Source organism: Columba livia, chromosome 1, assembly GCF_036013475.1.
Source record: "Columba livia isolate bColLiv1 breed racing homer chromosome 1, bColLiv1.pat.W.v2, whole genome shotgun sequence".
NCBI lineage: Eukaryota > Metazoa > Chordata > Aves > Columbiformes > Columbidae > Columba > Columba livia.
The window spans coordinates 171,060,462-171,085,645 of record NC_088602.1 but is presented as its reverse complement, the minus strand read 5'-3'; the positions used below and the strand labels follow the sequence as shown (position 1 = coordinate 171,085,645).

Below are 25,184 nucleotides of genomic sequence, written 5' to 3'. Positions count from 1 at the left end.
ACTAGGAAATGCAGTAAAAAGTCAGGACTGCAGCGCTGCACGGGCTGTTGGAGCACAAAGGGAAGCTGCAGCTCAAAATGGATGGCGTGGAAAAAAACAGAACAAATACAAGAACTGAAAAATGTCTTAGAAAAGGGAAATCGGATACAACACATACAAAACCGATTAAAGTATAACAGAAGCACTTGAAATGAAGACCAGAGAATTCTATTTCCCACAACTCAAATGAAAAAGAGAAAGGAACAAGAACAGAAATAAACGGTTCGTTTTGACAAGGAATGTTTTGTCAGCAAAAATTTCTAAGGTCCTATGCAGACACTGAAGCTATTCAAACTGTTCTTAGAGAGAAACTCGAAAAGGGGAGTGAACAATAAAATGTGAAAACTTGTGTAGTTTGTAAAATTATCCAAGGTAGTCAGATCTCAAACTGATGGTAAAGAGCTGCAAAAACATCTCACAAACCTGGGCAACTGTATGATAAAACAGAGCTGAAAATTCATGTTGTTAGGTGTAAAGTGATACACATAGGGAAAATATTTTCACCTACGTATAGAAAAGATTCTAAATTAACTGTTATGACTCATGGGAAGGTATTTGTAGCATCCTGGACAGAAACATCATGCGGTCCCTGCAACTGCAAAAACACCAAACCAACCAAACAAAAACCAGCCAGAGTGTTTAGAAGTTATTAGGAAAAGAAACTGGCAACGAAACACAAATATTCATTATGTCTATCTGTTACTCTTGTAGTATCTTGGCATCTTAATATTGTGCGTGGTTCTTGTCACACTATTAATAAACATAACAGATCACAATAAAAATGGACAGATCCCAGAGTTAACTAGGAACCAAAGACTTTCCATATGATAAAAAACCAAGTATTTTGGAAAAGAGGTAAGTGAAAGGGGATTGAAATCTACAAAATCAAATACGGTGTGCTTAAGGGAATTATTATTAGCAAATTCCAAGAAGGAAGAGCAAATAGCAGATTTAAATTTAAAATAAATCTGTTTTTTTTCCACACAAGAAATAATTAAACTTAAAAGTCACTGCTAAAGAACGCTGCACTGGCCAAAAGATGAGTTCAAAAACAGATGAGCCAAATTCATCAAAGATAGGTATGCCACTGCTCATTAGCCACAGCAATGTGAGAGAGACTACTCTAAAGCTGTGATTGCTGAAAAGAGGGAGGAAATACACAAGTAATGCTCTGTGCATGCCTGGTTTACTGCACATCTCCAATGATAACTGCTCCTGGCCATTGCTGCAGGCAGGACACCACAAAAAACCACACTTTTGTATCTGCCTGGAATGGCAATTCTTTTGCAGATCAAGATGTTTGATCATGAAATTCCACAATGAACAACAAAGAAACCTCATGAGTATTAAAATGAATGTAGGCACCCAGAAATTATAATGTTTGCTTACAAGATTTTAAGACTTTTCAATCCTACGTCCATAACAGGAAAGCTGAGCTATGACACCATATAAAAGGGTTGAAATCTGATCCAAGTGATAAATTAATGTTCACCACCCTATACATGCCTAAGTGTTTCATTCACCCGGTGGAGTGATCGAAGGCTTTAATGTGCACGAACATACTTCTAGGAGACGACACTGGTGAAAAGCTGAGAGTCATGGAGGAGGATGAACCTCCCCGCCTCTCTGACAATGGAAAGACCCAAATGAAATAAGGACCAAGCATAACTGAACCAGCATAGAGGTCACACACTTCAAGAGTAAACTGATGGTTAACTAAAACGGCTTTAGCAAAATTAACAAAAAATATTAACTAAATAGTAATGAGAAAGCATGTTTAATTTCAAATTAAGCAGGCTAAATACACACCTTTGTAGTGATTTCATATTTTAAAAGGAATACTAAAGTAATACATAGAGTACCAATCCAAGAAGAAAAGAAATGCACAAATCTTGTTTCCTTTGGTGACAAAGAGACATCCTGAATGACAGAAATGTTTCAGATAACCACTCATAAGTATATGGATTTGAATTTGCTAAAGCATACAAGTCTAGCATAAAAAAATTACAGAGTTTATGTTATCTTGGCTATTCATTTGGGGAATTAAATGTGCAACAATAAGTGCAATTTAGTTACAAAAAGGTCTGAAAGACAGAAGAGCAGACTTAAAAGAGGAAAAAGAAATTCAAATTTTCAAGCAGTGATTATGCGATAAGGACATACAGACTTGTGGGAACAGCACAGTCAGCAAGAGAGAGCATTTACTCCAGTTGAACATTCTGCCAGTACTAGATTTCACGACTATGTTGGGTACTGATTACAGGAAATATCCAAATATATGGTGAATTTCTATCGAGCACAAGGTCTACCAAGTGCAGTACAAAACAACAGCATGCAGTTGCCTTAAAACAAAGCAACATCACCACCATAATGGAGGAGGCTTTAGATATATTAAATAAGCACCAAAAGCTCTCCTCTGTAAAGCAATACCTTTAAATATCAACGACCAGAGTAACATAAAAAAGGAAAACACAGACGTGAACAAAAAACTGCAATAAACTCAGGAATTTGTTTTCAAGAAGTAAACTACATGATGGAACCATTTTTTTTCCAGGCAAAGGAAAAACTGAGATGATGCTTAGTATTTACTAGAATGCTCAAAGAAAATGAACAGGACATGGTCACTATGTTATTAGTGATAGTGAATTCAAGAGAAACCAAACCTTTGTAAAGGCTTTTGAGCGAGGCAAACTGTAAAAGGGAAAGATTTTAACAAGATATTAAATACCTAAGCAACCTGGCAGGAAAAAGGGTGAAGCACAAATGCAGCCCTACCAACAACTCACAGATTTGTAACGCTGGACAAAAATAAACCATTTGTAATTATTTGTGCAAGCCCTCATCATAAACAGAGCCCCACTGTGCAAGACACTTGGGTAATGCAGAACAAAGCATCGGTGGATGCAAAGGGATGAGACAGGAAGGGTGGGACTGAGCCAGCAGCATTGGGCAGCGTCCACCACAGCAGCAGGTTGAGCTTGGCCAATTGTTCAGCACAAATCCCAGACGAGAGGGGCTGTGAAGAAATGCGTGAAAGAAAACAAAAGGTAAACGTGCAGGGTTTTGAAAGTGAGGCACTTCATCTAGGAAATTATAAAATTAGCCAGGATGCACTGATTGGAAGTAGATCGTAAGTTCTTGAGACTGAAAGAAGAAAAAGCAGCACGAAGAAGGCAGATAAAATAATGAGGAGTAACTTATGTTTGAGGCTTAAGAAAAGAGGAAGCTGGCAGGTAAAAGCAGCAGGTATGTGTAAATGGTAGTTTAGAAAAATAAAAAAATGCAACAGTATTCCAAATGGACATTTGCTCATTAATAAGAATACCTATTCTTAAATAAAGGTTTAAAGATCTGCTCCTATTGTGCAGTCAAAATATATCCCACTGCAAGTAAGGATGGGCAAAAAGACACAATGGTCATGTTTCTCTAGAAAAAGGTAGCAAATAACAATACTTCTCAATACTGTTAAGGAGAGAATGACAGGAAAACAATAGCTCCTCCAGAAGGCTGCTGAAGCAGTAGTTGTTGGCGGAGCTACAATAGGGAGTAGCAAAGTGCATACAAGTATTCTGGAGTCGCTGGTGGCTGTTGCTACCAACCAGGAAAAGCAACTGAAGCTGAGCAACAAGAGCAGGTGAAATGAATTCAAGAGGAGAGGTAAAGGTGCAACACTTGAGGAAGTAAAAAATACCTGTGAGTCACTACATCTCTGTTTAGTGGTATTGCTGTCAAGTAACAGTTCAGTGCTAAAGAAAAACAACAAAAAAACCAACCAACCAACCAAACAAACAAAATAATCGAAGATACAAGCTCATGAACCACAGCAATAAATACTCAGAGTAGAGGAAGACTAAAAAATTAGTAACACACATTGATGAAATGACCTCAGATGCAGAGGAGGTGCTCTATGTAAAACAATGTTTGCTGGCCAAAAATATGAATGGTTTTAAAGAAGCACATGTTATTTCACCATTGAGTAATCACCGGGAAAAAACCTAAAAACCATAATGATAAATGTTCTTAAACTGCCCATCACAATAACAGCTACCTTTTATGAACTCTAAACTGCGTTTACTCAAAAACATCTAGTGTCAGTGTGCTTGCCAGAGACACACAACACAGGAAAACTTTATACGCAGCAGCAAATATAAATAGCAGCAGAAGCCCGAGGCCGGATGGCGTTCCAGCTGGATGGGGCAGAGCAGCTGAGGCAGTGGCAGCAGCTTCCTTAAAGGACAGACCGTGTTGTTCTCCTGGGGGAAGAACTTCCTCCATCTACGGATTAGGGAGCTGTATGGTTCTCCCCAGATCTGAAGGGAAATAAACCCCATTAAGATCTTCCGGGCTCAGAATCATGGTAAAGGCAATAATATTAATCTAACTCTTTGCAAGCCACACCTTCAGTTTTGAAAATGCTAGATCAATCTATACTAAGATAAAAAGGACTGGTATGAACCACAGACTACTAGAAATAAGTCACTGTACAAGATCAAAGAGAAATTTCAATCTTCTTTCACCTGGGGCAGAAATTGAGGGACACAGGCATTTTTGTTTTGTTTTTCATTTATTTTACACCAGCACACCCTCTTCTCGCTTCTTATTCCCTTCATCTTCTGAAGGCTCTAACCCAAAAGCAGAAGTGTAAGTCAGCAGTAAAGTCATCTTTGTGATGCAGCTTTAGGGACTCTGAATGGAAAATTCTGCTTTTGGCATTACCCTTGAAGCTATTTGTCCAGAAAACTGAATTTATTGGCAACTATTCAAAACTCCTGTTCCCCAGGAACTGCCTCTGCCGATTTCTGCCTGGTGGAATAGTACCATGTGGCATCACTAAAGAATCCTTATTCTCCCCAATGACAGTATGTGAGACTTCAAAGGAGGAATAATTAAATTTAAGTATAGGAGTTAAGACTGCATTAAAACCTCATAAAATAGTTTTATGTACCTATAATGCGGGTATTGGAATTTTTCTAATCTAACGTAAACAATTTTCTAAAATTAACATCAAAAACATTCGTTGATTTTCTGGAAAGCGTTGGTTATGCATTGTGTCAACCTTGAAACTTTAGTGGTTAGATTTAACTTAAAGTGTTTTCTGGGCAAATAACTCTTCAAAAAATACAATCATGAATCTACCTATGATACCAGTGCGTTCAAGTAGGATTTTCAGCATTTTTACTTTCTACAAGAAAAGAGATAGCTAACATCAGATGAACACATAACAAGACATTTTTGTTACCTGCTGGGGACTTGAATCCAAATGACACATGACTAAACTTTAAACTTTGCTTCTTCCCATTAGAATTACACAACTACAACACACAACTTTGTATTAGCTCCCGAATCTTCCAATTTCATCAAGAACATCTGACAATTTAAACACATCCTGTACTTCCAACTTTCACAGCACTCTACAAATTTGTCTTAATGGTCACAAAATAAGTGGGTTTAAAGCCTGCTTTACAGAATAATTAACTGACTTCTCAAAGGCCATGTAGGGAAATTCTGACAGCGCAGGCACAAAGACTGCAAAGTTCACAGCTCCCAAATCTGAACTCAAGCACATGAAGTTGCCTTCCCGTACCCTCCTCTTGTTTTATCTTCCCCCACCTTTTAAGCTTCATATTGAGCAGCAGAGTCTTTTAGAGAAAATCCCTATTTCAGAGATTCATGCCAGGACACCCTCCTCCTTCCTCCCCTCCTTTAGCTGTAAGTCTTTTATGAAGCTGGACAGTCCCCTTTAATCATCCATAACTTTCTGAAACTTAGCAAGCATGAGTTCTCAGTGAGAATAAAGGAGTCAGCGGTGCAAGAAAAGCTGCCATTAACAGCAGAATAGTGCAAAGTACCAACAAACCACATTTTGTGAAATGATAAACCATGTAAAAAAGACAAACATACAACTGAGTTAGAATTAAGGATCTTAAGCATAAATCAAAAGAAAACATACAAGGACCTAGAAACAAACAAAAAATGACTAGTAAGTCAAATGACGACCGCACAAAGAATTTTTAAGATCAACCTTTAATATTTTCCTAAACAGAAGGAAAGCTTAGGACACAGATAACAATTAGCTGATTGAGACAAGACGTAAATACATTTATGCTACAATCAGTTGTGCAACCTGACCTCAGGAAGACACACACAATCTATTTTTACCATGGGTAGCTCAGGTACTGACAAACAGCACAGCTTTTGCCACTCATCATCGTCTTTGCATCTTGAGCAGGGTTGGTGTTTCATGCTAAGTCCTACGCTGTTATGTCTACTCTTAACAACAGTTCAGCAAGTCTGAAGACAACTTAAGTAGATCTACGTGATTAAAGTCACACCCTGAGCACTGCTAGAATTTCTCAAAATGAAACTGCAGCTATTTTAGTCCTTTTTAACTGAAGAGAAATGCCTGCTTCAGGTTACTCTGGCTGGCAAATTAGGCCAGAGGAAGGGAGGGAGCATCAGTCCCTAGTGCTTCTACATCATGTAATAATAATAACAACAACAAAGAAAACCCCTACCTTTTCATGTCTAGACAGCTAGATGACTGCACTTGGCATAAATGCTGTAAAGCTATAAACATTCATGAAACACCTTAGACAACTTTTAAAATGTACCTTCTATGGAATTTACTAGTTTGTGTAATTAGTAATATTGTTCTGCAAAAGCCTTTCTGAAGTCATGGTCTTGACCAGTTCACTCACTTCCAGACCATTTTAAGGCATCAGTTTGTATTTGCACCACCTGCTGCCCACACCCCCTCGGCCCCCCATCCCTGCCGGGGGCATTTCACCTGTATCAGTACTGACAGAGTCAAGAAAACTGGTCCAGACAAAATATCAGCTTAATAAAAATGAGGAGGGCAGGAGGAGGGGAGAATTTCTTGGCCAGATCAGCTACCTGACTTGGTTCATTTGCAGAGCAGTAATGCTGGCATAACAGGAGGCGTGAGGGAGCAAAACAGCTTCTGCTAACCCGAATTTAGCCTAGATTAAAATTAACACCATATTTCATCTTCACAGGGGAGCAGAAGTGGCTTCCAAGGGATGCTCTTTGCGCTTTCGTACCTTTAACAGCAAAGGAGCCCTGACCTTTTGCTATATTCCTACCTCTCATCTCATCTTATTCCACTCACTACCTCATCTATTCCACTTCCCTCAGCCCTTGCCCTGCGCTCATCTTTCCCGAACTTACCCCACTGTGGCACAAAGCAATCAAGGGCTGCTATCACAGTGAAAACAGGAATTTCGTCAAGTTCAGGGGGGATTCTGAAAAAAGAGTTTTCATGGCAATGGGATAAGACCATGAAAAAATGGCATTATTATGAGAGCAGTTAGGAACTTCAAAGTGCCAATTGAGGACCACGACTATTTTTGATGGCTCCCCATGAGGGCTAACCCACTAAGGGCTCCGTGCCCCGTGTGCAGGCCATCCTGGTTTGGCCATTTGCTCCAGCTCCTGCTCCCATCTCTCCTCCTGACTCAATGTTGTGGCAGGAACAAGCTGCTGAGGGCAACTAACATCAGAACTCCAGCTCCATATTCCCCAAACAACTCTGTGCCCCCATCTCCAGCTACAGACCTTCTCAACATGGCTAAAGCCACTTGTGCTCACCCATAGCTTTAGCAATACAAGACTGCTGTTAAATGTTAATTGCTTACTAATGAAAACTAATCATCATGCAATTAAACTTTAATCACTAAGCAGCTGGCTGAGATCCAATCCGTAACAATGAAGGCTCATTAATAACTTTTTCTCCGAAGTGCTCTATCCATGAAGACTATCCTATACTTCACACGGAGTCCAGCTAAGTCTGTGAAATTGTTTGAAAAAAGTATTTTCTCTGCCAAAAAAGAAAGACAAATTACCCAGAGCACAACACTGTAACGGTAGTGTAGTTTAGATTAGCTGCAAAGGATGGGTTTAAGATTCAGGGAACCCAAAATCTGTTCCTAGATTCTTCCATAACCTCAGGCAAAGTGCACGGCACAGACAGAACCTCTTTTCTTCACTCCTTGTCTCTGCACAGTAACATTCTTCAAGGCAAAAAACTTGAGTTTTAATTATGCTGTAGTTTCTATAATTATTACATGAATACTCATCATACTTCAGTTTTATTTTTACTCATCTTTCTAAATCTAGGGAAATTAATCTAACCTCTTTTAGAACATATTTCACTAATTAAAAAAAAAGATACTGGGGTTATATAACTAGGTTTATAATAGGTAGATGAAAATTTTCTTTTGAAAAGAAAAAAAGTTCAAGAACTGCTTTCTATATCGTATTAAAAAAAAATTATCCCTGACACCACCACTGAGCAAGTGTCTCAGCTTTCCCTGCACCATTCCTACCCTAGTCGGGCTACTGCACAAAGCACTGTGCTTAGACAGCTTTTGATGAACATGGTTTGCATTGCAGCATTTGAAGAGCTTTCCTTTATTATTATGGTAGAACATTAGTGTATTTGAAGCATTATTTTTGTTGTTCAGTCACCAAAGGATTCAGGATAATGCTTATTTTAAAAATGAGAAAACTTTTTTTTTTAATTTAAAGAGTCTTACAAAAGATAGAATGCAATTCTAACAATACATACAGTATTATATAACCGAAATTCACAAATTCTTACCTCCAGAAATTATCCTCTTATCAAACTGAACAAGCAAATAAAGATTAAGTAGTAATAATCTTTTCTAAAACAGGGAAAGATATTTTTGAAGGTTTACAGTTTTGCCTGGTTGTTAACCAATACAAGCTATTTTAAACACAGGTATGGAGCAGAATAAACTTCTGAAGTTCTTAAATGTCCTTCAACACTAATTTGTTAGCAGCACTCATCTAACAAAGTTAAGGGGATACAGCTCAATTGAATACCGTCTGGAATTAGTCTAAGTTCAAAGAAGAGTTGGTTCAGTTTAAGTTAACAAAATAAAACACAAACAGTACAACAACCTTCCTCCCCAGTTTTGGGGAATCTTAACAACCTTTCTGCCCACAACAGCTTAACAAGATTCAAGCTAAAACGACACAAATGGATTGTATTCACTTGCTATTGACAATTTAGCAAGAGCTTGGCACCTCTACAGTAACATGCAACTTAAATCTTACAAAAACGGTTGTATGAGTTTGGGGATAGCCAGGAAAAAGAAAAAAGCTCTAAAGCTTTGTTTAGAAATCTCCTGCATAGAGAAGGCCCCATTCACACTTGAAAGAGTTTTTTAGAAATTAAAGTTACTTAAATGTATTTTTAAATGAGAATTGTACATAGATTTTGAGAATCCCTGATGCTTTATACAAAGGCCACAACTGTGGAATGAGCAAGCTACTCTTTACATACAAGTTTCCAGTGCTCCTGGCTACAACTAATGTAAGTGGTTAAACATCCTGTTCTTTCCCAATGCTCTATTGTCAGTAAATCTATTTTCTGCTTTCCTCACTCCACATGCTAGACAAACAGTAAATCCCAAACCACATGCAAGAACAGACACAATGCCCATGCTTTGGGATAAACTAATGGCAAAGGAGTCTGCTAATAACGATGTACAGAAGTTACTTCCCTGCCTACCCTTCCTCTTCTCTCTGCTCCCACACAAAAGGTCGATACTGCAGAAGTCTTTCCTCTTTTCCCAATATCATCTTTGACACCTCAACTAAACTGATCCTCCAGTCATCTACAATCCATGATCACCATATGCTGCAACAGTTTTAACAGCTAAAGTCACTTGGTTTGTTCAGCCTGGAGAAGAGGAGACTGAGAGGAGATCTCATCATGGTCTACAGCTTCCTCACAAGGGGAGGAGGAAGGGCAGGCACCAAACTCTTCTCTTTAGTGATCAATGACAGAACCCAAGGGAATGGCAGGAAGATGTGCCAGGGGAGGTTTAGAATGGACATTAGGAAAAGGTTCTTCACACAGGGGTGCTGGAGCACTGGAACAGGCTCCCCAGGGAGGTGTCACTGCCCCAAGCCTGACAGTGTTCAAGAAGTGACTGAACAATGCCCCCAGACACATGGTGTGAACTGTGGGGTTGTCATATGCAGGGACAGTAGTTCTACTTGATGATCCTTGTGGGTCTCTTCCAACTGAGGGCATTCTATGATTCTATGATTCATTATAGATTTCTACTCACAATAAAGCCACAGAAAGCCAGCTTCATTTCACAAATGTAATTAGTGGCTTCCAGTCACTCAAGATGTTGAAATACATGCATCAGAAATGTAGATGTGGATTCTGTCTGCTCACCTCTTTGGCGTTTGAGGCTTGTGATACCAACATGCAGAGCTGCTGTGAACTATGACATGCTGTAGCACTAGTCACTGACGCCTCCAGCTCCCCACCAGAGGAAGGCAATGAACTGAGATACAACAGGGGCTCCTACCAGGTTCTTGTCTCCGTGGCAGCACCCTCGTACAGGCCAAGAGTCATGACAACTTGGAGAGTTTCAGGCATTGCCATCTGCTGCACTACTTTCTCAGAAAACCGAATCTGAAGTTCATTATTCAGCCTGTCTTTCAGAATTTCTTCTCCACCCAAAATTTCATGCTTCCTTATTTCTGTAACACTGCAGAAGGATATTAAAGATGCTGCCATTTCCCAAGGAATGAAAATGAATGTTAAACTAATTGTACTAAGGACTGTCTTCAAGAAAGAAAGCGTACATTTCCAACTCCAGCAACTAGGTGTTTGTCCAAAGTCTCAACAAAAACCAAGAACTCAACCCCTTCAAGGGGAATTGAAGAAGGTGCCTTGAGATTCTGTGGCACTTGAGGGCTTAAAGCATACTAAAAGCTGTTGCCAAAGATAAAAATAAGCAAACAATGTTCTCAATACACCCTTTTTTTTTCAGCTGCTGCTAACAGGCAGTTTTAAACTTCGTTACTGGTTTCCCTTTCCTCACAGTGAAAAATTAACAAGCTCCAGTGTCACTTCTTCTTACTCTGGAAATTTCTCCCTACTGTTACAGGTCTGGGTGTAAGAAACACAGGTTTTTCCTTCCTGTGTTTGTCAGGCACGCAGCCTTTGAAGCAGCAGATTATTATTTCAGCTGAACCCTGACCTCATGCAGAACTTCACTTGAGGGGCTTTCTGGAGGAAACAAAAAAAAAAGTCAGGTTCTGCACATTTTTCTTCTCTAAGAAGAAGGATAATGAGTAAAAGGTCAGCATTCATCTCCCAACACATAGAAACAGTAGCACTCTCAGCCTAAAACACTTTCTAGTGTTGGTGTCACCTGGGCACAATTTTGTGTTACAGCCACCTTGATCTAATGGTTGTAATTAGCAGCGGGAAGGGCCCTCCCTGTCAGATGCAGCAAACATGGTTCAGAGAGAAAGTGGATTCAGATGGCTGATCTGACACAAAGATCCCCCACTCCAAGCTAGTCTTCTGATGGATTAGCTAGCTAAAAATCCACCCACTGTGATCCAGCATAAGGGAAGCAGTGGGAACATGCGGCTCGCAAAGAGGATAAAGTAGGATCACCCCTCTTGACAGCAACTTGCTCCCAGCCTGGCTCTGGGGTAACACAGCACACCTGTGCCAAATGAGACATTTGGAACTAATTGACACCTTCAGGCTTTTGGTGCTACACTGCTCAGGTTGCAGGGGCTAGAAACCATTTTGCTTTGTTTTGCCAGAGGCAGCTAACCTTTCACAATTTTCTCAGTTCACACTGATTCCCTGGCTTTGGCATTTGATTAGCCACACAGGAACTTCTTAAAAGCAATTATTTACTGTGTGTAAGAGCACTGTTATTAGGTGTCCCCCGCCCCAAATCTGAGAATACAAATAGCTTAATTCCTAGTGATCCCTCTAGGCACCCCTTCTTTACCCAATTTACAGTCACAATCCAGAATGGTAAACAGGAGAAAACAGTTCTATGAAACCAGCAGGGTAAACAAAATACTAGAGATAGGCAATCCTTATTTCCTTTTTGGTACAGATTTCCACAGATAAAATACTCTGGAAGGTCAACTAGCATAGTCTTAAATGGCCAAGAAAAACTTATGTGCAAAACGAGACGTTGTTCTCCGTGAAATCTGGATAGCATATGCAAACCTACCTCCAGCCCTACAAACTAACACGGGCACACTCCACGAGCCAGAAGGCTGTCACCGCCCAGCAGCAATGGAACAGTCAAATATCTAAAGATCAATTTGCAAAGAAAGAGACACACATTTAGGTTCCGAACTTCTGTAAGTACATATGCGGTGTTTAAGAACTTTTTCCAGTCAGTCTGACCTTCTCAACAGGCTTGTTAACAGTCCTAAAGAGGTAGATTTCTCCTCTTCAGGTAAGCAGTAGGCTTTGAAAGACAATCCATGGGGAGCTGGACAGACAAAATTTCAGATTAGTGACAGAAAGCCCAGAATCTCCTTCCATTATACTGCAGATGATGGGCAGATTTTACCCTTCACTCCTTATTACTCTGAAGTTCTCCTGACTGAAACCCAAGATGATCCTTTCAATAAGAAGCAACAAAGGAAACAGGTTCCAAGGGCTTCTTTCCATGTGTAAGGATTAAAAGATTTCTCAAGCTGGGAACGAAGCAGAGATTGATGAGAAAAGCATTAAATTCTTTAGACCTTTTAAAACAGATCTTTAAAAGGGGGATAAACAAGTTTTCCTTTCACAAAACACAGTCAGCAGAAACAAGAGCTAGATTTACCTTCAGCAAGGTCAGTTCTGACAGGGAAAGGGGGTGGGGAGGGAAACCACAACCAAAAATCCCCAGAAGTAATACCTGTGCTAGGCCAGAGTCTCTGGCCTTGGGGGAAAAAAGTGTTTTATAAAAAGAACTTCCAAGAAACAACATACCACCTCCTAGTGAACAGCTTTTTAGAAAACAATAGAAAAACTATCTTCTTGGATTCTGCAACTCAATAACACAAAGAATGTTCTCTGCGTTGTTCTTCTCTTTGCTAAAGCTTCTTAAATTTAATACTGAGAATAAAGACCATCAATTCTTTTGAACATTCAATCTCCTGACAACTACCAAAGTGACTTCATAATTTTGCCAGTTTTAAATGTAACCAAGATTTCATCTTGCATGAAAATGAGTTTCTCTTGAATAAGAAAACAATGAAAAGATAAACAAGGTAGGAAACCGTTTTCTTAAAGTTATTTATAGTAAACTGCATGCAGCTGTTAGTTTTCCAAATGTATAAATGCAAAGGAATGGTTAATATGACTGTAAAAAGAGAGACCAAAAAATTTCCAGAGGAAAAATATGGATATATTTTCAAATCTGCTGCAAGAATACCTGCTGTAAGATTCCCAGTATCATAAGGCAAAGATCTTATGCCAAATCACTTATAATCTGCTTTATGTATCCCATAACACAGCCACCTTCAAAACTTGAAAGAAAGCATTCTAGAGGCAACAGGATCATTCAGCACTAGGGAGATGCTGTATTTTCAGTTCAGGATTTCATTAGCCTTGGAATCAAAGATGTCCAACTGCAAGAAGGCCAGTTAGCACCCTCACGATGGTTTAACAAGCAGACAGACAGTACTTGGCAGGTAGGTCCATCTGCTGGGGTATCTACTTCGAACCTCAAAATAAGGAGAAGGATTAAGCCATCCTGCATCTGAAGCAGCACAATTCATCTGATCTGCTATTCACATTCTCAGAACCGAGAGGCCCTCTAAAGCAGCTTTTTGCCTTTGAGAAAGGCAGATTCTGGCACTTTGGAAACCAGCTGGATTGGATTACTGTTTAGAAGGTAATACATTCATAACCATTTTCAGTCCAGGGCGAAATCAGGCTTTAAGGAAACCTCAAAGCTCAGGAGAGTCACTTCATGGTTGGATAAACCTTTATAAGATAATATCTTCTCATCTCAAATTCTTCTAAAGCATCTGGTACAAGTTGATCTTTGAGCAACCTCATTTGCGTTCTAAGCCTTCCTTGAGATCAACCATGGGGCTGTTCTCAAAAAACTGCAGTAAGACACAGACATTTCTTCACATAAGGAACAGGAAACGTAGCAATAATAGTGCTTCAAATTCCTTCCTGATTCTGGAAGGCAAACAAAAAATAGAAGTGTTTTGAAAAAGAAAATATCTACAATAGGCATTCACCTGAGAAAAAACAGGTGAGCTTGTGCAAGAAGAAGAAATGCAAAGGGGGTTACTTATGCCACTACCTCTACATCATGGTTTGATAGTTTATGGCCTTCGACTAGAAGTTTAAGTTTCTTATTTCAACACTAGGATGCTGCATAAGCAACAGCAATAGAGCCAGATCTCTAAAGAAAACATTTCAACTCAAATGTTATAGATTCAGTTTAAATTGGGTGCACAGTTGCCCTTTGTGGGTACTAGAGTTTACATAGATTTTGAATTATGGCAGTATTTCATTTGCACAGAAGGTGTTACATACATGAATTATTCACTTCCAGGCTTATGACCCTTCATATGCCATAAACTAATGTCTTTCCTTACCACAGACCAATTTAAGACCTAGATTCCTGTATGCTTGCTCACACATCTGTCTACTCCCTCCTGCTAGCAAGCAGCTACATGGTTTGCACATCTGCTTTTCCAGGACACTAACACTGATGAACTGCATGTCAGAGGGAACAAAAAGAAAATGCACTTGCAAAGCCAGAAAGAGGTAAAGAGTGAGCATATGCAACGAGCATAGAAAATGAGCTGTCTGAGCCAGAAGGCTTTCCTCAGGCAGCAGGGCAGAAAGAGTCTAGTTCAACAAAGCCTTTCCGCTGCCTGGGGATGGCTTCTGGCAGGTACACCTCTGAATACCCCGACCGCCACCTTCGTGCTGCACATAACCCTCTCCTAACTGAAAGGGAGAGGATATACAGCTTCCAGAGAAGAGTACGGCATTGAAATTTGCTATAATAGGATAAAAAAGGTTAAGGAAAAAGTAACACTAGGAGAAAAGCTATTCTGTTATTTGTGACAGAGGTGGGAGAGAAAGGCGGATTACGCACATGGATGTCAGGCAGAAGAGCCCATCATTGAGCTAGGACGCTTCTGTAAGACAGAACAAAACAAAGCACGCACAAGAAAATGGTCCCTGCCTCTAAAAGTTCAGAGCCTTATTTACTAGATTAAAAACTGACCCAGGCAGAAGAGTGGAGAGCACCGTAAGGCTACGTATCGCTTCCCATACACAGTCAGTATGCAGCAGTTCTTACAGCCTTAAACAGGAAGGATTAGGAAGAAGTAATTTTCACATCAAGTGAGGAGATTGTGAATCCGAGTGACAAAAAAATCAGAACAAGATGGCAGACGATGGGTTAAGGATGATGTAGATTAAAAGCCACATTTTGAAGGGAGAGCCTGAGAACTCACCATGAATTCAAAAACAATTTTTAAGTTTGTGGCAGAAGAACATGAACCTGGAGCAAAAAGCAAGCCCTACAAGACTCTGGGAAAAAAAGTGACCAAGTTACCGAAAGCTATACGAAAGCACGATATTCTGGGATACAGGGAAAGAGAACACAAGCAGAACTTCAGTGAATCCCACACAAAATGCTGGGAATAATGAACAACAGCCTCTGCAAAAAAATAGTGGCAAGAAATGTGGTAAACAAAAGAGGACACAGATGGGAAACAACCGTGGAGGAACACTTCAAGAGCAGCACAGCTGACAGTGATAAATGTAGCTGACAGGGAAAGGAAAATGAGGTACTGGATCTGAACCTTAGCTAGGAAGAGATCACCGTAAACACTCATTACTATTGTAGTAGAGCACAATCAAAGCCACCGTGGAGGACATGTGCCCCAGACAATGCACTCAAAGAATTTTGAGATAAAAAAAGGGAAAGGAAATTAAGAGGTGGTTGCAAAGGCAAGAGAGGCCACAGGCATTTCGTACATTATTTTTTTAAAAAATAGGAAACACTTGTGCCTACAGGTACTGTGAGAGAAAAGAAAAGCAAGGAGTTGAGCAAGTGATTAAAGGCAAGAAGTAGAGAAAAAGGACACAAGGTTCAAAGGTGAAGGAGATTTTTTGTATGGTGCAATAAGGGCAGAAGAAAGGGTTAAGAAAAGGACAAGAAAAAATTCTATTTGTGACACAGAGATGATCATAATGGTTGGAAGAAGGTGATAAAGGCTAGGCCAGAGAGTATTCACTCAGAAAGTCAAGATCCCATGCAGAGAAATAACTAGATGTCAAATAACATGCAAATCCCATACAAAAATGTGGTGGATAACAGGCTACTATTTGTCCAGTTTGATTAGAGCCTACCAGCACAGCAGGGCTCTGACAGGCATACCCTTTGCAGGCACAGGAACACAAAAAGGATTGCTGGAGGACAACTTAAGGTGGTTCAAGAACTTGCAGAGAAGGCATTTGCTACTGAGAGAACAAGGATCAGAAATGAAAGACCCTTAAAACAGGAAAAATGGAAAAACAGGCTGGAGCGATTCAGATTCAAAACACTGGTGAACTAGGAGACAAATGAAAGCGCAGCCACATTACGAGTGGAGCTCAAATGGTGGTGGAGATCCCAAAAGAAACCTTGCAATTATCCAAGATAAGAAATTCAGCAGTTGCATCAGAGCAAGCATGCAGGCACGGCTAGATGAAAACCAAACGAAATTAACTGACTTTGTTTAATGAGAGGCTAGAAACAAGAATGCAAGCCAAATCAAGTTAGGGCAAAGAAGCATGTGATTACCGTCAAAAAACAGTGAGTGAAAATGCAGAACAAGCCAGGAATCAAACCTGAAGAGAAAAGCTCATGGGGAGGAAACGAGCACACTGTAACAATACAAAGAGAAGATAAAGATGGGATCCCCAAACTGTTTAGAAAAGGAAAAAATCTGAAGGGAAGAGGTAAAAGTAGTCTAGTGCCTCTTCCATGGTCTGGTCCAGGACAGAAAGCATAATGCAAAAGGTAACCATAAAAAAGGGATGTAGCATACTGATGATGGCAAAGAAAGCCACATAAATGGGATTTTAGAGTGTCATGTCTCAGAAAATCAAGAATAGTGAGTGTCCCCATCTACAACCAGGTGGTTGTGAATGAAGTTTCCCCTTTGTTCCTGCTTTAATCTTACACATTTCTTCTCACGCATTGTATACTCACACTTTGGAGAAAGTCAATTATCAGTATAATTTGTGGTATAATTAGTATTGAATTCATCAATACTAAACCAAGCCACTTCTTACTTAAAGCTTACATGCTTCTGTGCAATTCTACTCTATCCACTGTATTTTCTAAGTACTACAAATCCTCCTACAGTTGCGTAACATGTATTACAGTCACAGAATAACTTAGGTTGTAAGGGACCTCCTGCTGAAAGCACAGCCAACTTTGAAGCTAGACCTAACTTCAGAGGTAAAGTGGGTTTCTTCGGGCCTTGCCCAGTCAAGCTTGTGAATCTCCAAGAACAAATATTCCACAGATTCTCTGTTGGTCCTCCTCCCTCAATCCAACAGTTGACCACCCTGTGAAATTTTTAATCCAACAGTGAATTGGAATTTTCTTTGTTGCAGTTTGTGTCCGCTGCCACTTGTCCTTTCACTGTATGACTTTACCAAGAGCGCTAGAGAATGTTAAATATCTAATAGGATAGAATAAACAAGAAAAAAGATCACTGTAGTTATGAGAAAGGCTTTGGACATCCAGGACTTTTAGTAGGTAATGAGCATCCAGCTCTTTGATGCCTGAAAAAATCTGTCTGATCAAGTGTGGCAGAGATCTAAACAAGGTCATGAAAAGGACATCGCTACAGATTTATTTAAGATGAAAGATGATCGCTTAAGACACGAGAGAAGATAAAGGAAAAATGGTATTCCAAATGGTATGCATATTGCAAATGAAAACAAATAACGTTGTAGAGTAAGGTCAGGTACTCACCATCTCTCTTGCAATCTCCACAGCTTCCTGCAGCCCATAGAGCCTGCCACAGACCAGGTAGATCCCATTGGCCCAGAGAATACAACCCTCATGGACCCAAAATTCATTGCTGTCAAGAGGTAGTTCAGGAATTTGTAACTCCAGCTCAGTGCCACCTTCTGAAGTGGGCATAGAGGGTTTTGAGTCCAAAGGAGTCTTTTCACCACCACTGCCACCCTCAGTGGTTGCTTTTTTACACGAAGCTCCCCTTGAAAGTGACCGAGAGGCTCCACTACAGTCCTCAGAGCGGTGCCGCCTCTTAAAGCGGGGATGAGCAGCGAGGCTTCTTTGTTCCTTCTGTTGTTGCTGTTCCTCCTCCTCTTCTGTATCTGTCTTGGAACCATTAGAAGCACTTTTGTGCCGTACCTTGACTTTGCTCTGCATTTCTGTGGCCCTCTTTGGAGGTGGGTTCTTGGGCAAAGTGGCTGCGTAATCCTGGGGGTAGAAAGGACCAAAGAGGTCACCCATGTTACGATAGCTTGCCCATTTGCCACACAGGCAGCAAACCAGATGCCCCAAGACAGAAGACTCTGTTACTACAGGGCCCTGCAGCATGAAAGTTGAGGTTGGCAGCACTTTGCTCTCCGCATTGCTAGGAGGGGGTGTCGAAGACCTCTGTCCTTTCCGACCCCTCACCAATTTGTTCTGCTCCTCTTCCTCCGCGTTAATGATTGTGCACACAGCGCCTAATTCACACTTGTTTACCACATGAATATAAGGGAAAAAGGACTTATTCTTGGAGTCAGTTTTATCTACAGACTGGGTAGCATATTTAAGCTTGATCTCTGGTTCTTGAGGCTCCACAATTGGAGCAGCCCGTCTGGGCTTCCGCTTCCGTGGCTGTGCTGCCGGTTTTCGCCTCTCCCTCCTTTGTCTCTTAGGTTTTGGCTCACCACCACCTACCCCTTCTGAGGCCTGTGAAGGTACTGGTGGGGGTGGTGGGGGCAGTGGCAGTTGCTGCTGTTGCTGCTGCTGCTGTTGCTGCTGCTGCTTCTTCTGCTTGTTCACACTCCCAATTGGCCTCCCCTTTTTCTTTCCAGAGGGAAAATATCCCTTTGGAGGGAAACCATCTGGCTTGGGTGAAATATTTGTCATATCTCCATCTTTTTCCTCAGACTTCGGATTTGGTTCAGAAGTAAACACACTGGAAGGGGAAATTGTTTTTGAGTCGGAAAAGGTGAGAGTGCCAGCTCCACTTACAGATCCATCAGGCCTTCCCTGACCACTTGACTTCTGAGAAGGTGGTGGTGCTGCACTGGACCCTGCTCCTTCTTTACCAACACTGGCAGCTTCAGGGACCTCTTTCTTGGTTTTATCATCCTCACTGTTTTGCCACTCTTCTGAAGATCTTGGAAGAGTTATTTCACCAGTTGTATCCTGGCTTGCTGGCCCCACCTGATCTGAGAGCTCTCCTTTTCTTTTCTCAGCCTCTGGTCCATGTCCAGCCACATTTCCTCCTTCAGGCCCACTCTTAAGGGACAGGATGTCATCAAGAGTAACAGTATCTGCACCAGTTTCAGCACTGTTGGTAGGAACACTTCTCCTAATATTGGGAGATGTAATTTTTTGAACAATAGCTTCCAGTTTTAATCCTCGCCCCTTTCTTGGGGGCAATATTTTGGTCTTAGCCGGGCTTGTGAGGGAAACAGCAGGACAATTCCTATTATCAGGACTTGGCAGGTCCTTGAAGGAATCTCCCTTTGCAACTGACTTGCCAACATCCTGGCTTTGAGATGAATGGGCATAGGAGTTGTATGTTTTTTCAGCTCCCTCTTTCACTGAAGTCATCAGTCGCCCTTTATCTTCACTGCCACTATTCTTCATATCCTGTGGCTGTCTTTTGGTAGGGATAGGCGAGATGAAAGAACGGACTCTCCTCCTCATAATTAATGGGTTTTGAGGAGACTGGTCTTCCTGGCCAGGGAGCCTGAGCATGGCATTACTAGGCTTGGGCAAATCTGTAGATTCCTCTCGTCGATGTCCATCACCTTCTTGAGGGCAAAATCGTTTTTGGTTGGCTGCTCCAAGAGGGCCACTGCTTTTGGCAGGAGAAGTTTGCCGAGAGAGGTCCCAACCAGATTCGTGATGCTGCAACTTCTGGTTGCCGTGTTTCAGCTCGGTGCATTTGCTCTGGGTACTGTCACCCCCCATAACACAGCGTCCAGCTTCCTGACTTCCAGTGTCGTGGTAAGAGCTACCTTGAAGGTACATAATTCCATCCTTGTCATTTTTTAAGGGACTTCTTACTCTTTCCAGAAACTGTTGTTGTCTTGGGCTCTTCCTTGCTCCTTCCTGCCTGTGCTGAGCTGCAGCAATCACACCCTGAGCAGTGCTGCTTGCCCAATCTTTGTATTCTTCTTGCTGTTGCTGGTATATCTGTCTCTTGTAATGGTACTGGGAATTTAAACTCTGGTTAGGGTCGCCAAAAGCATGAGGCCTAGCATTTGTGTGATATGCTGAAGCCAAGGATGGGCCTTCTGAATTCTGAGGGTAAGCAGAATGCAAGGAACTCCTATTAACTCTTTCAGATAGTGTCATGTGTGGGTTCATGTGATGCAGATCTGCTCCTGGGCCTCTGCTCCTGCCTGGTGACATTTTTAGTTTATCAGCAAGATCCTGAAATTGAGAAGGTGATTTACCCCTGCTGCTTCCAGTTCTGCCAGGTGCTCGTCTCATTGGTGTCGATCTGCTGTCCTGCTGGGGAATGTAGTCTGGAGCAGCGTCCGAGACTGCAGCTCCAGGGCTGGCGTTGCCTCGGAAAGACTCGTGCTTGATGCCAGCAGGATGACAATGGTCTCCTGTTTTTTTATTATTGAGACTAGCTGAGCTCTTTGACTGTTCAAAGTCTTCTTCTTTTATTTGCCCACTGTGAGCTTTCATCTTTGTTTCCATGGATACTAAACCACCAGGGAGTATTACTGACTGGCTCAAGCCAGGGGCAAGACGTTCACTCCTTCCACCTCTGGCCTCAGGACCCATGTGCCCCATTGGGTGAGGGCCAGGATCTCTGACAAGTTGCCTTAATGGAGATATGTCACAGATCACTGATCTCCTCTCTGAGAGCGCCCCCCCTTCATGGGCAGAAGACTGAGACTCCACATCGAACTTTCTAGCAATAGGATAATCAGCTAGATTTATCTGCTTCATGTCAGGAGCTGCACTGCTGGACTTCCTATCCCAGGGACCCCAGTGAGGGCCTTCCAGGAGAGACCCCATGCTTTTATTTAAGAGGCCTCTATTGGTCAATTCATTGGTTTGACTAATTAAGATATTGGGCCTCATGGCTCCCTCCAAACTCCCAGCCATCCCAGAATGCTCCTGTGCGTTCCTAGAATACCTTCTGTCTGGATGATGGTGGTACCCCTGTAAAACCTCCTGTAGGAGGCTGGGAAACTTCTCATTCCGACCTTTGCGCTCACTATGCCCTGGAAAATCCCCTTTTTCTTGACCAGAAGGATACTGTGGAAAGCCACCAATACTTCTCTGTATACCAGCTGCTATATTATCCTTGTAACTGTATCTTAAACTGCCAGGAGATTTTGAAGGTTCTGTCCTTGTAGGAAAATTTGGCCCAACAACTGCATGACCAGGCTGGCTGTTCCCTTCTCCATTATGGTTAGTGTTATCTCCACTTTTGCTCCCTTTACTTCCTCCTTGAGTCTCTGGCTGTGTCCCTGCATGCCCAGCTTCTTTTGCTCCACTAGCACTAGCTGGTGCCTGAGTGGCTGCAGTAGCATCGTCTTGCGCAGGTTTATCTTGCCCACCTGACTTTTCTACTCTTCCTGTCATGGCTTCCCGGGAGACAATCACCCCAACTGCCTTTTCATTCACTTTTGGGGCATTTTCCACAGCCACCACAGCTTCCTTCCCATCAGGGGAGGCCACATCCTCCCTAGCTGCAGGGCTGCTGCTCAGTTTTGATGGCTCATTCTGAGAGCCTTGCGCTGGTGAGGAGTTGGACCTCTCTAAGTTACCCCCTTTGTAAGTGGTGTCTGAGCTGGTGCTCTGGCCACTCAGCTGTCTCACCCTTTCCCCATGATCCTCTGAACTACTGGAACAGCCACCATCAAGGGACTCTGCCATGGGAGACTTAAGTTGCTCCTCTGCTTGTGAGGAGCCTTCAGAGTTGGTGCAGCTGTCAGCCTTCTTTGAAGATGATGACCTCTTGGAACTTTTTTTCTGAGGTGCCAAGGCATCTGAGAGCAACATGTGCTGGACTGTGTTGGGCAAGTTGGCAACTTGAGAACTTAGAGCACTCAGGCTGCTCAGCCCTGGATCTGTGAGCCTTTTTTCCTGCAGTCCTTCCAGCCCAAATCCCTTGAATCCTCCTGCATGAGCATTGGGACTTGGCATCATAGATGGTGTAGGACTAAGCTGAGGCATCATCTGCAGGATTCGGTTTCTAGAACCCATGGACATGTTGCCTTGCCCACACTGGAGATTCTCTCCACCTGGCATGAGTGGAGAAGGGGTAGAGCTGCAGCTTGGAGACTGAACCACAGATGCAGCAGGAGATGGATTAGAGATTGGACTGAAGTTTTGGTGGAACTGCATTGGTGATCTTACAGGAACTTCAGTCTGACTGTACTGTCCCACTTGACTTTGAAGAGAGAGCTTGGTGGCAGTATTTGAATACTGCATTACGTGCTGAGGTGGGTGCTGTTGCTGCTGCCCCTGCTGCCCGCTTTGGGGCAGCTTAGACTGCTCAAAGCTTTTCATCGGTTGAGTCTGAAAGCTGTAGTTTGACTGGGTCCCATATGCCTGTGCATTGGAACCCACAGCGTGGCCTTCATACTGCGACCCAGAATTCACACTGTAGCTTCCATCATAATTCTGTCCTGACTGGCCAAAACGCTGTGGGGAGGGGAAAGAGGAGGAGGAGGAGGACGAAGGTGGCTGATAGTGTTGGCTGAACTGACCCACTCGTAACTGGTACCCAGAAGCAGAGGAAGGTAGGGTGGATGGACGCTGCATTGGCTGCAAGTGTGAGGTGCTAGAAGCAGACTGGCTGGAAGCTTGGGGTAAAGGCTGGTGAGACTGATAGATCTGCTGTCTCAACTGCTGCACCTGCTGCTGCTGGCTAGAAGCCTGCTGCTGATACTGGGCACTCCCTGGAGAAAAAGGACCAGTATAATCCTGTTGATAGTGGGATACACCCCCAAGGGTCGAATGCTGTGTTTGAAACTGGCCCACATGTCCCTCACTCCCATACTGACTCCCAAAGCTACTCCCTTGAGGGGGCCCATAGCTCTGCACTGGTCCAGAAGGCCTGCGCTGAGGTGGCTGCTGCCCTCCTGATGCCACTGGATCTTTGTTGGCAGCCATATAGTAAAACTCTCCTGCTTCTTTTCTGAAACCTTGGTAGCTCTGATGGCCAGAGCTCTCACCAGGCATTGCTGTAGAGGCTCCTGCTGCTCCACGACGACCACTGCCAGCACCTCCTCCAAAGCTCTGGAACATCTGGGCCTGCTGGCGGGGGCTGAACTCTTCCAGTCGGGAGGAACCCTGCACGTCCTGTGGGTAGCTCTGCTGGTTTCCGTGGTAACTACTTTGCTCCCGAAAGGACTGCATGCTGTTCAGCAGCAGAGCTGCAGCTCGAAAGCCCTCCTAAAGGGGGAGAAAAAGAAAGAGGAAAAAAAAGGTATAGCATCTACATCTACCAGTCATACCAATACCACTGCTCAATTTCACTGTTTTAATGGCAATCAAGATTTGGTACTTTCTGGTACATCAATGGATATCACCTCACCTTTCCAGCCTTCTAGGTAATGCAAGTAAGAGGTATCACCTCCAATAAAATGTAAGTCTGGAGCCTACTACCAGTTGGAGCATATTTTCAGCATTCTTATTTCCGCACAGTCATTTACTAACTGGGTCTGTCTATGTGCCCCTGAAGAAACAAGTTTCCAACGATATTTTGCAAAGCAAAGGAGAACAATCCTCACCCTCCAGCTATTCTCCATGACTAGTACTGCGAATAATCAAGTATTTTGCTACTGTGTCAAAAGATGCAACAATGAGAAGTCTGGAACACCCTCAAACCACTCTTGGATCTACGGCAGGAATGATACCCAAGGCCTTAGTTTCATTCTGGGCAAGATCTCTGTTAGAAAACATTCAAGATACAATCGACCAAAGCTCAAACCAAGATACTCCAATGAAAAGGATCTATGGGAACCTGGAAAGAACTGGCACCAGCATACTCAAAGGTATCTGCTCCAAGCTCCATTCCTGACTACTCCAGTGACACTTAAGTAAAAACCAAGACAACATGTGATCCTCTTCCCCCCGACTGCTTTGCTTTAAAAGATGGAAAGTCAGAACAAGCCTACTCTATTTGACCAAAAGGATCTACAACTTCATCCCTTAAGACTTTTATATTACCTTGAATGAAACTTAACTGAAAACATCTGTTGGCCAAAATACATGTTTTGAAATACGTATGATCATTTACATAATCAACCCCTAAGTAAATGCACTTCCGGAGGCTCTCCTATATACTTCAATCTACTATTCAGTATGTGAAATCATGACTCATCCTTAAGGACTGGACCACAGCTGTGAAATTTGTTAGAGTCCCTAGCTAGTCCCTCTGCAAAAGCCTGACGCAACAGTAGATGCATTAAGAAAAGTACAGTAATGAACAAATACAGGCATATACACTTTTAAAAAAACTATTAATTAATTAAATAAAATCAATAAAGAGATGACAAAAGCATTTCATTTCTGAAACACCTTGTGGTTTTCTCTTCCTGAAAACAAGCCAGACAAAGCCACCTGTGGAGAGATTCCTTCCTTTAAATGAATCTTAAGACAATGCTCGCACTTTTCCAGGAAACAGCACGCTGACTCCTCCGATCGGAGACTTCCTGGAAGACTTGTCCGCATTGTGTTTTCTCATTTAGCCATGTTTTGTGCCACATGTTCTGTTGCCACACTCAACTGAACCCACTCAAAATTAAAGTCTGGTTTTGCACTTAAAAGTTTTGTTAAAGTAGGAGATCATTGGAGTCCCAAGGAAACAGGCATACAAATGAGGAGATGCAGGCGATGTCTGGCATTGTGCTCTTTTACCATCTGTGCCTCGAGGGTTGTTGTTTTTTTTTTTTAATTAATATGTATGTTATACACAGAAGACTCTAACTCCACCATTATGGTCTTTCAGAAAGGCATCCTGGTTATATTTGGATTTCTACTATCTGTTTATGCATGCAGGCTACAGAACACACACAAAAAACCTCCACTGTAACACATGTCTCCGCAGTTCCTCTCTGCTAA

General features: G+C 42.2%; 1 protein-coding gene across 13 annotated transcripts in view; it reads right to left on the bottom strand.

The window, feature by feature from the left end:
* TCF20 (transcription factor 20) overlaps positions 1-25,184 on the bottom strand; it is a 131,481-nt gene that overhangs the window by 21,202 nt on the left and 85,095 nt on the right. For all 13 annotated transcript variants that reach the window (XR_010468854.1, XR_010468852.1, XR_010468851.1 and 10 more), the window contains one exon: positions 17,868-23,513. Coding sequence is in view for 7 of the 13 variants with exons in the window: in XM_065045464.1 (XP_064901536.1) it covers positions 17,868-23,477 (5,610 nt within the window). In the remaining 6 variants the exon portion in view is untranslated. The remainder of the gene's footprint in view (positions 1-17,867; positions 23,514-25,184) is intronic.